At 47.4% G+C, this 12,548-nt stretch overlaps 1 protein-coding gene across 1 annotated transcript; it reads right to left on the minus strand.

Moving 5' to 3' along the window:
- Positions 1-420: 420 nt before the first annotated feature.
- LOC135982942 (pepsin A-like) lies at positions 421-9,836 on the minus strand. The gene is made up of 9 exons (XM_065591856.1): positions 9,747-9,836; positions 7,108-7,264; positions 6,460-6,577; positions 5,001-5,119; positions 4,508-4,707; positions 3,762-3,878; positions 3,062-3,203; positions 2,837-2,929; positions 421-1,852 (listed from the first exon to the last, which is right to left on the minus strand). Exons 1-9 carry the CDS (start codon positions 9,800-9,802, stop codon positions 1,715-1,717), a joined length of 1,140 nt encoding a protein of 379 aa, XP_065447928.1. The 5' UTR covers positions 9,803-9,836; the 3' UTR covers positions 421-1,714.
- Between the last annotated feature and the right edge of the window lie 2,712 nt (positions 9,837-12,548).

Raw genomic sequence — 12,548 nt, forward strand, 5'->3', positions numbered from 1 at the left:
AAGGCTTTGTCAAGCCATTCGAATTAAGCAGAAATTGCATATAGCAGGACACCTCCAAGTTCAGGCCAGTTAGAACGGGCTAGCCGCACTCTTAAAACAGCTTTTAACAAAATAGTAAACCAGCAGGGCAAGGATTGGGATCAGCGACTACCATTTATTCTTATGGTCATAATGGACTCTGTGGTCTCTCATGGAGTTATCCCATTCAAGGCAACAACTGGAAAAAGACATGTGCCTTTTAGAACAATGGTGGGTAGGTGGCGCATCGCTAATAAACTGCAACCCCGGGTCCTTACAGACCAGTGGATGCAACAGCTGTTAAAAGTTGTTGCTAGTACGCATAGGCAGGTAGCTGTGGCCCTAGCAGCCAATGACTAGTGGTGTTCCCCAAGGGTCAGTCCTCGGACTGATCCTATTCAACTTATTCATAAATGATCTGGAGAAAGGGGTAAACAGTGAGGTGGCAAAGTTTGCAGATGATACTAAACTGCTAAAGATTGTTAAGTCCAAAGCAGACTGTGAAGAACTTCAAAAAAGATCTCACAAAACTAAGTGATTGGGCAACAAAATGGCAAATGAAATTTAATGTGGATAAATGTAAAGTAATGCACATTGGAAAAAATAACCCCAACTATACATACAATATGATGGGGGCTAATTTAGCTACAACAAGTCAGGAAAAAGATCTTGGAGTCCTCGTGGATAGTTCTCTGAAAATGTCCATGCAGTGTGCAGAGGCAGTCAAAAAAGCAAACAGGATGTTAGGAATCATTAAAAAGGGGATAGAGAATAAGACTGAGAATATATTATTGCCCTTATATAAATCGATGGTACGCCCTCATCTCGAATACTGCGTACAGATGTGGTCTCCTCATCTCAAAAAAGATATACTGGCACTAGAAAAGGTTCAGAAAAGGGCAACTAAAATGATTAAGGATTTGGAACAGGTCCCATATGAGGAGAGATTAAAGAGGCTAGGACTCTTCAGCTTGGAAAAGAGGAGACTAAGGGGGGATATGATAGAGGTATATAAAATCATGAGTGATGTGGAGAAAGTGGATAAGGAAAAGTTATTTACTTATTCCCATAATACAAGAACTAGGGGTCACCAAATGAAATTAATAGGCAGCAGGTTTAAAACAAATAAAAGGAAGTTCTTCTTCACGCAGCGCACAGTCAACTTGTGGAACTCCTTATCTGAGAAGGTTGTGAAGGCTAGGACTATAACAGAGTTAAAAGAGAACTGGATAAATTCATGGTGGTTAAGTCCATTAATGGCTATTAGCCAGGACGGGTAAGGAATGGTGTCCCTAGCCTCTGTCTGTCAGAGGATGGAGATGGATGGCAGGAGAGAGATCACTTGATCATTGCCTGTTAGGTTCACTCCCTCTGGGGCACCTGGCATTGGCCACTGTCGGTAGACAGGATACTGGGCTAGATGGACCTTTGGTCTGACCCGGTACGGCCTTTCTTATGTTCTTATGTTCTTCTGTTCAAAAAATGAATAAAAGATGGGTCCAATCCTAAACCCCATCAAAGAAACAATTCACTTGAATGCTCTTATATTCCTTTATTCTACTGGGGGTAAGATTACAGGACAGAGGGTGAGTGTGGGGTGGGATCTCTAGACCAATACGTGGTGTTGGGGCTCTAGAGAAACGGAGACTCTCCAGGGTCAGTGTTCCATGGCAGTGTCCCGGGGACGGCGCTGTGTTCACGCCACAGAGGCCAGGGCCACCTGGTTGTTCGCCCTGTCGAAGACAACGTAGTACTGGCGGATGAAGACGTCTCCGAGGATCCAGAGCCCTCCGACTTCGATGCTTTGAAAGCCGGAGGTACAAGAGCCTGACTCCTGCACCAGGGGAAAAGGGGACATGGTAATTATTGGGCTGGAACTTCAGTGAGTTATCATCCTTAGGGCCTGCTGGTGCCTGTTACCATCTTGGGCTGGGATCTCAGAGCTCTCAAACCAAGTAGCTTTAGGCTGGGCAGGGCTTCGATAGGAGAACTCTGTGGGCTGCAGGGAGTGACATTGGTGAGTTGGGCCCCAATTTTTGGTGCTTCTTAGATGCCTAACTCCAGTGAGCTACCTTTGTGGATGTGGGCCTCAGAACAGCCCCAGTGCCTAAGCCTGAGCCTAAGGGTTGCAGTCTGTCAACTGGGAAGAGAAGCAAGGTCCTGACCACTTCTGTTCATGACACATCCCTTGGGGAGGCAAGGCATGCTCTCTCCAGGCTCCTGGCCAGATTCCAAAGGGAGCAATTACATTCTGCCACCAGAAATCCTGCTGTGATTATAAGTGGATTTGGGCTTCCCCACTGCCTGTCCCACCTACCAGCTGGTGTTGCTGTGTGCTGTTAAAGCAGCTTACCTGTTCCTCCCCAGAGGAGAGCAAACTCTTATAATGGGGAAGGAAAATCCTTCCTGATGCCCAGGTACTCATGCCCTGGAGCATGAGGCAGTAATCTCTCTTGATCTAACCTCCTAGCTTGGGTAGCTGCTCATTTAATTCTCTCCTAGCCCTGTAAGGCCCCTGCCCTGGTGATCTCCTATGGTGGCCAGCTCTACAGGCTGCCTCTCTGCTCTTCCGGTATGTCACTTTCACTCTGGGTCTGCCTTGATCTTGAACATCCCTCCCCCTGAACCTCTTTGGGGGAAGAGCTCTCTGCCGCCCCACTCTCATACTGGGGACAGACTCTGAGCTGCGTCTCAGTGATGCTCCTGCAGGCTCATGCCGGCTGTGCAGGGGCCAGTTGCCAGCACACTCAGTGCAATGGCCTCAGGCACAAGCCCTGGCTAAGAGACCCCGAGGCGGCTTTCTGAGTAGGACACTCACATCAATGATGTAGGCACTGGCGGGCACAGGGAACTCGATGCCGTTGATGGTGAAGACGATGTTGGGCAGGCTGCTCATGTCACTGCAGCTGATCTGCAGGGAGGAAGGCAACACATGGAGGAAAGGTTAGACACGTCTTGGGCAGTAGGTTCCCCAATGAGAGAGATGGAGCATCGCATCCGTGTGTAGCAGACACCTCTAGAAATATCTGTCCCTTCTCCCTGCCCTTACCGTGCCATCACTGGCACCGATGTAGGAGTTGATGTTGGAGATGCCAGTAGGGGGCCCAGCCAGCAGAGAAGTGCCAGTGTCAATGATAGCCTGGCAGCCACCAGAGCAAGCGATGGTCTCTCCGTTCATGGTGACGCTGCAAGAGAAAGAGTCAGGGGAACATCCCTATGGACACTTTCGATCTCATTCCCACTCAGCCCACGAGCCAGCAGTGAGAGGCCTGTAGGGTGATTCTTGCTGACTGCCAAAAACTTTCCCCTGATGTTTCAGCCTCGACCTCTCCTTCCTTGACTATTGCCCATCGCTCCTCATCCTACAACCTTCTGGGACTGTGACCGATCTAGCCTGGGGGTCACAAACAGATGTCAAGGGATCATGACCACCCTGCCCTTTACTTTATTGCTAAACAGAGGAGAGAGGGGTCCTAGCAAAGGGGACGCGAGGGTGGTGGTGCTGCCCTTACCCTGCCCCCCTACTAGTGGCAGACACAGATCATCTCTGGGTCCTGCTACGGGCAAGGTGGAGAACCACTCATCTAACTGCCTCACTGGTGAGCCCCTTTCCTATAACTCTGCCTTGTCTCTCATCTTCTCTAGACTCTAAGTTGAGCTTCCCCCGACTCCCACATCATCTCCTTTTGCATGTCTTTTCAAAGTAACAAGTTGAAGGGAAAGGGCCAAGGGGTGGGTGATACCTGTCCATGGTGATTTCCCAGTAAGTCTCAGAGGAGAGAGGGATCCAGTTGAGGCTCCCAGAGTAGTAAGATGAGTCGATGCCGCCGAACATCACAAAGCTCCCAGTCTGGCCATTGCTGGAGAATGGAGAGAGGAGAGTGAAGGAGGATGTATGAATGGTCGGCTAACAAGACAATAGCAAATGCTCCAGCTGTTAGGGAAGGACCACAGCTGGGGAGAGCTGGGGTACAGTCAGAGCTGGGCACATCAGCATCTAGTAGCAGAGATAGGACAGACTGGTTGGATGAGAGGAGCACCTCACTCCCTGCTTTGATATCACTTTGGGCTTTCTCTTCCTAGATCTCAAAAGCTAAGCACATTTGGGCCTGACCAATATGTGGATGGGAGACCACGAAGCAAAGGCCCAGGTGTTTGAGGCAGTGGTGTCAGTGACTCAGTAGGTGCTGCTCTTCCCTCAGAGTCAGTATCAAGCAGATGGTTCAGCCTGGTGCTAGAAGGTGTTGAGCCAGGGTATCATCTGGGTGACATGTTAGGGGGAACTCTTCTCCCAGGAGTCAGATTAATACCAATGCCCTAGTGTTTATTTCTGCTCCCACTAGCATAGAACAGTGGCCATGTTCCACCCCAGAGGTGGCTGCTTTGGGGGAATTCTGATGCAAACATTGCAGGGATCACTCATTGTGAGAGGCGCTATAGGAACATGAATCTCACTGCAGCAGATGGGCTGTTTCCAGCCCTGACTTACGAGCTCAGGTAGACGGAGAAGAGGTCCTGGGACACCAAACCCTCATTCATCATGTTGTCAAAGACGGGGATGGCATCAGAAGAGGCGATACTGGGGAAGGCCAGACCCAGGATCCCGTCAAAGGGGGCGTAGTAAAAGGTGGAGCCAGGCTCAGTTTCACTCAAACCGAAGATCTGTTTGGTGTCCACAATGCCTCCAACCTTGGGAGAGGGATGGGGATAATCAGACACACCCTACACCCTGGGAGAAGCTGGCAAGTCGACCACAGGGTCCTGATGGCCTGGGGAGTTCTCAGAGGCTGGCGTGCCCTGCACTGTGGTCTCTCCCCCATATGAGAATATTCTGTGAATGGTCTCATTGCCTCTTTTTCTATCCTCCCTCTCCCAGTTCATACCCATATTCTGCTTTAGCTTCCCAGATGCGTTCTGTCCTTCTAACTCCAAATCTTTCACCATGTCTGCTCCAGGGGCTTTGATCCTTTCTTGTGATTTACCTGGACAGTGTCATAGGCCAGGATTCCGGTCATGCTGCCGGTGCCATACTGGATGGAGAGGTTCTGGCTGGTGGCCTGGTAGGTGGAGGAGTCTGATGGGTTGAATTTGTTGTGGTTTGCTACAAGTACAGAAGAGTCAGATGGTCACAGACTGACACTTGTAACTCTCCCCATGCATTATATGGAGAGCCTGGGTGCCTAGTGAGACTGTGAATTCCTTGGTGGGATCAGGGTGCCTAAGAGTCACACATTGCAGTACTCAGCATTGCCACCCTAAGTGCCTTTGTAGATCTAGCTTCTTGTCTTACTAGGGCCCATTCCACCTCTGACACTGTGTAGTATGTGGAGGGACAATGAAGGGAGACCTGCTGCACTCTGACTTCCTGGATGAATAAAAATCAATGATGAAAAATAAAATCTGATTTTCTAAAATGTCAGTATATTTTTTTTTTAAAATAAACCTATTTAAAATTAACTTTGAAATTATGACAACATATGGTAAGGCTTAAACTTACTATAATCTACTAAAATCATTTAAATTAAATACAAAGATTATTATTAAGCAGTGAATGTTTCTGGCTTTAAAGAAAGTCAACAGAACAGGAAGATTTCATTGACTCAGCACCTAGAACCAGAGTTTCCTTTGTTTCAGTGCTAAACGAGCTTTTTTGGCAGCAGTAGTCTCTTCTGCAGGTGCAGAGAGAATACTTTTTTCATGTCAGTTTATTAACTAGTTCAGTTCACCGACTAGTTCATTCCAACTTAAGTAACCGATTGGGAGTTAAAAAAGTGGGAACACTTGTTTTCCTCTTCCAATCTCTGAATAAAAGCTAGGTGCGAGAGGATGAGCTCTACAAGTTTTAAAATCTTGTAGGACACGCTGGTCAGAAACAATAGTTCAATTCACTGACTACATATAACACTTCCTTTGTTTCATAAATCAATTAGTTTTAAATGCAAAACATTTGATACATTTTTCTTTCTTGTATATACAGCCCATTGAAAGGTGTTTTAACTAATTTTTTTAAAAGCTGGATTTTGAATTTTAAAGTGAATTTTCCAATTTCCATCCAAACTGAGTCTGATACAAACCAAAAATTAATCATAATATAGTAAATAAGAAACGCCTCCTTCACCATTTTCTAAAATAACTAAAAAGTGAACAAAGTAAGAATTTGAATAAATGTATATAAAGCTATGTTAATTGCTTAAATAAATGTGTATTGACATAGTGTATCCCCCTGATTTGCTAAAGGAAGTAGCAAATATAATGTAAATATATAGTTGCAAGTCAACATGTTTATAGTGATTACAAACCAGTGAGAATCAACTTCCTTTAGAAAAATCAATGAAATTAATTATTTCAATTAAGGTTCCTCCTTTCTAATGTAAATCCCTATAATTTCAATCAATCCGCCCAGCTGGAATGTCAAGGCAAGAGGCGTTGCAGGTGACTTACTGCAGGCTTCGCTGGAGCAGTACACGGAGGGCACCCACAGGTTGGAGGAACCGGTGTCGAAAATGACAGTGAAATCCTGAGCAGGCGTGCCAATTGAGATGGTTCCATAATAATCAACCTGTCAAAGCAGGACAAAAAATAATGGAAAAAGAGGGAACCCTTGCCATCCAAGGGCTAGATCATCGCCTGGAGTAAACCGGCGTAGCTCCACCAGCTGAGGGTCTGGGCCACAGTGTCCTTGCTAAAGGCCCAGCCTGAGCTGGTGTTTCTCTGCCATCACTTTCCCCAGCATGGCTCCTAGCAACTCCTGGCATCCAATAGTCACAGGTGATCAAATGCACACAATTATTTAGCCTCAGATCCCTGAATCTCAGCGTGTGGAAGAGCATGATTGGAAGAGGGCAGCCAGCAGACCCTGGGAGTGCTATTCCCAATGCTCTTCTTAATGCCATCCAATGACAGTTGGGGGCTGGGTGGCCCAGCACAGGTTCTTGGCTGAAGCAAGATGGGAGCTTGGTTGGAAGCACATGGGAGGGGGAGTGGGTTGGGGCACTTTTGGGAGGAGGGTGAGATCAGCTGTTGGCAGAGGAGTGGGAAGCTTTGTTAAGGAGAGGGAGGCTACAAGACCTGCTCTCCTGCCATACTCACGTCCATGTAGTTTGTGAGTGGCTCACTTGCAAACTCGCTGGACAGGCTGGGGAAATACTTGGAGGCCAGGTTGTAAGGATGTTTCTTCAGGAAATCCTCCAGCAAGCCATGTTCCTTAAGGTTCTGCCTCAAGGATTTCCCCTTCTTCAGGGAGACCCTAATCAACAAGGGTAGAGAGATTTCAGAGTAGCAGCCGTGTTAGTCTGTATCCGCAAAAAGAACAGGAGTACTTGTGACACCTTAAAGACTAACAAATTTATTAGAACATAAGCTTTCATGGGCTACAGCCCACTTCTTCAGATGCACAGAGAGAGAGACCGATCAATAGGAAATAAACAATAGACAAGCCTTGTGTTCAGAGCCTAAAGTGCAATCCAGCTTTTACATTGCACTGAGACCCCTTAGTACACCTAGGATTATGAAAGGAGTGCAAAAGAGTTGGGTGCCCAGTGCACTGAAAGTCAATGAGAGTTGGGCACATAATTCCTGTAGGACTCTCGGAAAATCCAAGCCTATATGTACTAGAAGAGAGATGGCTCAACGTTCTGGGAGCTGGACTAATACATGGAAAGAGACAGTTCCTGCCCTGTAGAGGTTACTGTTGAAATAGACAAAATGGACAAAGGAAGTATGATCCGCCACCTTGACTCCGTCAATCATGCTGTTCTGCTTGAAATCACGTTCTCCCTTAACTTCCATGTCTCTCCTCTCATGGTTCTCCTCCTACATCTGTAATCACTCCTTTGATGCCTTCAGAAGATCTGCCCTCCAACTTTCTGTGGGAGTTCCACAGGGCTCTGTCCTTGGTCCCCTTCTATTCTCCTTCTACCCCTTATCTCTGTGTAATCTCATCCACAAACACAAATTCCACTACAACCTCCATACTGATGACTCACAGATCTGCTTCCCTCCTCCAGACCTGTCTCCTTCTGTCCAAAGTGAAATCTCGACCTTCCAGGCCTGGCTTGATGGGAGTAATTGAACATGGGAGAGGCCTCATTTTTTAGGAGGCAGGATTAGTAAGGTACTGTGAATAGATCAGCAGGCTGAACACAGAATGTCTATGCTAACCAGGACAGATGAGTGCATGGGAAGCCAAGAGACAGAAGGGCTGAACTAGCCAAGATAAGGCAGAGAACATCAAGGGAATCATTTACAAAGGACAGGATAACTGTGGACGAGATAAGATGGGAACATAAAGATGAGTAAGTCACACATGGCATGGATAGAGCATGCTGTACAGGGATTGGTTCCTACAAAGAAAGCCAATCCCAAAACATGTGAAACAACTTTTCTCTAAAAAAACAACAAGGAGTCTGGTGGCACCTTAAAGACTAACAGATTTATTTGGGCATAAGCTTTCGTGGTTAAAAACCTCACTTCTTCAGTTGCATCTGAAGAAGTGAGGTTTTTACCCACAAAAGCTTATGCCCAAAATCGGTTAGTCTTTAAGGTGCCACCAGACTCCTTGTTGTTTTTGTAGATACAGACTAACATGGCTACCCCCTAATACTTGAAACTTTTCTCTAGCTCCTCACATCCAGTCTATGTCTAAATCTTGCCAAATCTTCTTGCAAAAACTCTCTGAGATGCAGCCTTTCCTAGCCCTTCACGCAGCTATAGCTCTTGTCCCAGCTCTCCTCCTTTCATGTTTCAATTGCTGCAACATTCTTCTCCCTGGCCTTGACAAATGCCATTTTGCCCCATTCATGTCCATTCAGAACATTGCTGCAAAGATAATCTTCCTAGCAAGTCACTTTGAACATGACACTCCTCGCTTTGGGTCCATCCGGTGGCTCCCCCTGCTCTATGATATCAGACATAAGCTGCTTGTCTTCACTTCCAAGGCTCTTCGCGTTCAGTCCCACCCTACCTCTCATCCCTCATTGGCTATCAAGCTATCGATGCCCACCTTCCATTGGCCCATGATGCCAGCCTCTACTGCCAACTTGGTACATTTTCAATCACACACCTTCGTGCTTTCTCCCACCTGCCCCCTCTGGTTGGGAGGTCCTCCCCATAAACATCTGCAAAGCTACCTCACTGTCCTCCTTCAAATCCCTCCTTAGAAACTCTCCTTTGTCGTCGTACCTATAAAAAAAACATAACAACAGTTTGGCTGCTGGTGTGCAGAGACCACTGTCCATCAAACTGACTGATTGTACTCCCCTCTCAGTCTGTCTGCATGTCTCTGTTGTCTCTTATGTCTTAATGAGGTAGTTATCTACTTAGGGAAGGGACAGTCTTCCAGTGTCTAGCGCAATGGAGTTCTGGTCCATGACTTATGGGTCGTAGATGCTGTGATAATACAAATAATAAACACTAATATTATCACAGAGAACTGATCCCCACAGAGAGACTCTGTCACTTGCCCATGGTCACAGAGGGAGTCAGTGGTAGAGCCAGGCATTAACCCAGATCTCTCAAGTACCACTCCAGTGCCTTAACCACAAGACCTTCCTTCCTCATTCCTCTGCTACAACACAAAGCTAAGAGGTTGTTCCCAGCTGCTGCCTATACATGAATGGAGAGTAGAGAAAAGAATGAGAGCGGTGCAGACACTCCCCTTGATAACCACACATTGCTATGTAGAAAGCCAAGTTCAGGATCCCAAAGGGGTCTGTTCCCCCAATACTCACTTTGTCACCCTGCACTGAGAGATCGCCACCAAACTCAGGAGCAGAAGCCACTTCATGATGTTTTCTGACACACAAGCCAGTGGTGATGAGTGGTGAATGTAGAGAAATGCCTGGGTGCTGCTTCTTATAAACACACAGCCCAGAGCTTTCCTTATCGCATTAATAACCCCGATAAGAAATGTAAACCTTCCCGATAAGATCTTCCAAAATATCCTTAAACGAAATTTTGGAGAACACTCAAAGTCCATAGATTTCCACCTTCACTTCGCTGTGACCTGAAAATGGGGCATCATCTAGAGGGAAGGTGTGAGAGTTCAGGGACGTCTAAGCTTTGAAAAGCAATGCCTCTGGGTTGTTTTAAAGAACAAGGCGGGAAGCGCAGAGGAATTTGAATGGGATATGGAGACATTCACGGCTCGGTCATTGATTCCAATCTAGCCCTGTGCTGGGAGAGTGGGTACCTCAATGGGATTGGAGTCTTCCACATCTTGGGCACCACTTGCAATACAGCCATAGAATCACAGAAGTGTATGACTGGAAGGGGACTCAATAGGTCATCTAGTCCAGTCCCCTGCACTCGAGGCAGCCATGCAGTGGGGAATTGGTTTCTTTATGGGAATTGGGGTATGGAGCTTTACACCTCTAGGTCATTGGTAAGGATACGATTCTGTCACAGAGATCACAGATTCCGTGACTTCTTCCAGTGCAGGGCTGGAGCAGCTGTCAGCCCTGGGCCATCAGACCAGCAGCCTCAGGGCTGAAGCAGCAAATGGGGGTGGCTCAGCCCCCTTGGTGCTGGAGCAGCTGTGGTCAGCCTCTGCCACAGGAGCAGCAGCGGGGCTGAAGGAGCTGCTGGAGTCAGCGCCTGGCAGCACTCTCACTGTTAGACACCCACCCTCACCGCCCCCGTTCCTACCCCCCCCCCACGCCCCCGGCAGGGCTAAAATTCATACCAATGACTAAGGCTTTGTCTACACTGGCAAGTGAAAGACAAAACTTTTGGCATTTGTTAGAGGGCTTTCCCTTCCCCCCCTTCCCTGGTTCTTGTAATGCAGACGGAAAGCAGAAGACCAGAAGTTCGAAGTGCAGGCAGTGCGATGTTTATTGGGGTTAGTTCCAAGCAAACATATTCCGAAGCCCTTCACACCAGTCGGGCTTATCTCTATATGCCGATAGAGTTTTCCCCTTCCCCTCCTCCAACTACAGTTCTATACGCCAATGGAACCCCTTCTTCTTCTAACCCCTAGCTCCGCACACCAATGGAGCTCCCTCTTCCCAGTGTTCTGTTTCCAGCTCTGATGCTGCAGAGCATTTAGCCTGTGTCCCCCTTCCCAGCTCTGATGCTGAAAAGCCTTGTCTGTGTCCCTGTTCCTCATTCTCTATTCCCACTCCCCCAGTCTCCCATTCCTCTATTACCATTATCATTCCCCTTCCCACTCCCATTCCCACTCCCCCTCCTTCTTCTTAGCAGGCCCAAATATACCTGCAGTGCACGCCCCTAGTCACACCCCTTATAACTTATGGTCATGTTCTGTTCTGGAGGGTCATGAGTCGGGGTCTTCATCCCACCCCTTTTGTACCCCATGGGAGGGGTAAGGAGTGAGGTTGTGCTCCGGTCAGGGGCAGGCATTTCTCTGGTCTTTTAGTGTTTTACCTCCCCCCGTAATCCTCCCTTGCCCCTCCTGACTGGTTGCCTGACCTTGCTTTGAGATAAGGAGTTGAGGTACTCGTCAAATATGCGCTCATATATTGCACTCCCACCATACCCTGTAACACTTTTAGCTCCATCCCTTTGTCTCATTGTACTAAAAGTCCCATCTGGTTGTGGGAAATGCAAGACACAGCATCTTTGTCCTTTGTTCTTCATACATATTAGTAAGGATGTAAGAGTATTAAACATCAAACCCAAAATTCTATCTCGGGCTAACAAACAGGCTTATAAGCTAACAGCATTCAGAGGTGTTAAAAAAAACACACACACACGAAAGACAAAAGTTTTGCCGACGACAAGTGCCGGTGTGAACAGTGCTTTGTCTGTAGGAGCGCTCTCCTGCCAACAATGCTAACACCACTTGTTGGGCTGGAAGTTTTTTGTTGGCAGGAGACCTCTCCCCTGCTGACAAACAGTGGCTACACTGCACACCTTTTAGTGGCACGGCTGTAGTGGCACAGCCGTGTCGCTAAAAGCTGCACAATGTAGACATAGCCTAAGGCTAAGATTCTCTTACGGGTATTTTTAGTAAAAGTCAGGGACAGGTTGTGGGCTTCTGTGAATTTTTGTTTATTGCCAATGGAGGCCCCTGTTGACGGGCGAGAAGCAGATGTCCAGCCCTCCTTGGGAACAGGGTAAGGTCACCATGACTTAGACCTTAGGGGGAGAGAAAAGGAGAAAATCCCAGATGGCCCCAAACCTGGAGGCTGATTCCCTGGCCCAGGAGCAAATTATGGGTTCAAGTTCCAGTGGGTTGGATGTGGGAGAGGACTTCTTAGTCCTGGTACTTCAGCCATCCTGTTCCTCTCAGAAGACTATCCATTGGACTTGGGTACCAGGCCATGCACCAGGAGCAGCCACTCTACCTGAAATAAGAATGAGAATCCCATCAGATTAGACAATAACGTTAATTTTCCATTTAGCGCTACCAGGCTCCTGACAAGCAAACACATCATGAGCCACATTCCCCCACCCACTAACTGGGGCTTAATAATCATAAATATGTATGAGGAGTGCTTGGCTCGAAATAAAGACCCTTTTAAGAAGCATGACAACCAAGGGGACTTGCCATCTGGCAAGTTCAAGAATGG

The sequence above is a fragment of the Chrysemys picta genome, chromosome 4 (assembly GCF_011386835.1).
Source record: "Chrysemys picta bellii isolate R12L10 chromosome 4, ASM1138683v2, whole genome shotgun sequence".
In the NCBI taxonomy this organism is placed as follows: Eukaryota; Metazoa; Chordata; order Testudines; family Emydidae; genus Chrysemys; species Chrysemys picta.

Coding starts and splice junctions, on each gene's coding strand:
- LOC135982942 (XM_065591856.1), bottom strand. CDS start 9,802: ATGAAGTGGCTTCTGCTCCTGAGTTTGGTGGCGATCTCTCAGTGCAGG. Junction 5,120..6,459: donor CTGCTCCAGCGAAGCCTGCA/GTAAGTCACCTG, acceptor CTGTACTTGTAG/CAAACCACAACAAATTCAAC. Junction 4,708..5,000: donor TGGCCTATGACACTGTCCAG/GTAAATCACAAG, acceptor CCCTCTCCCAAG/GTTGGAGGCATTGTGGACAC.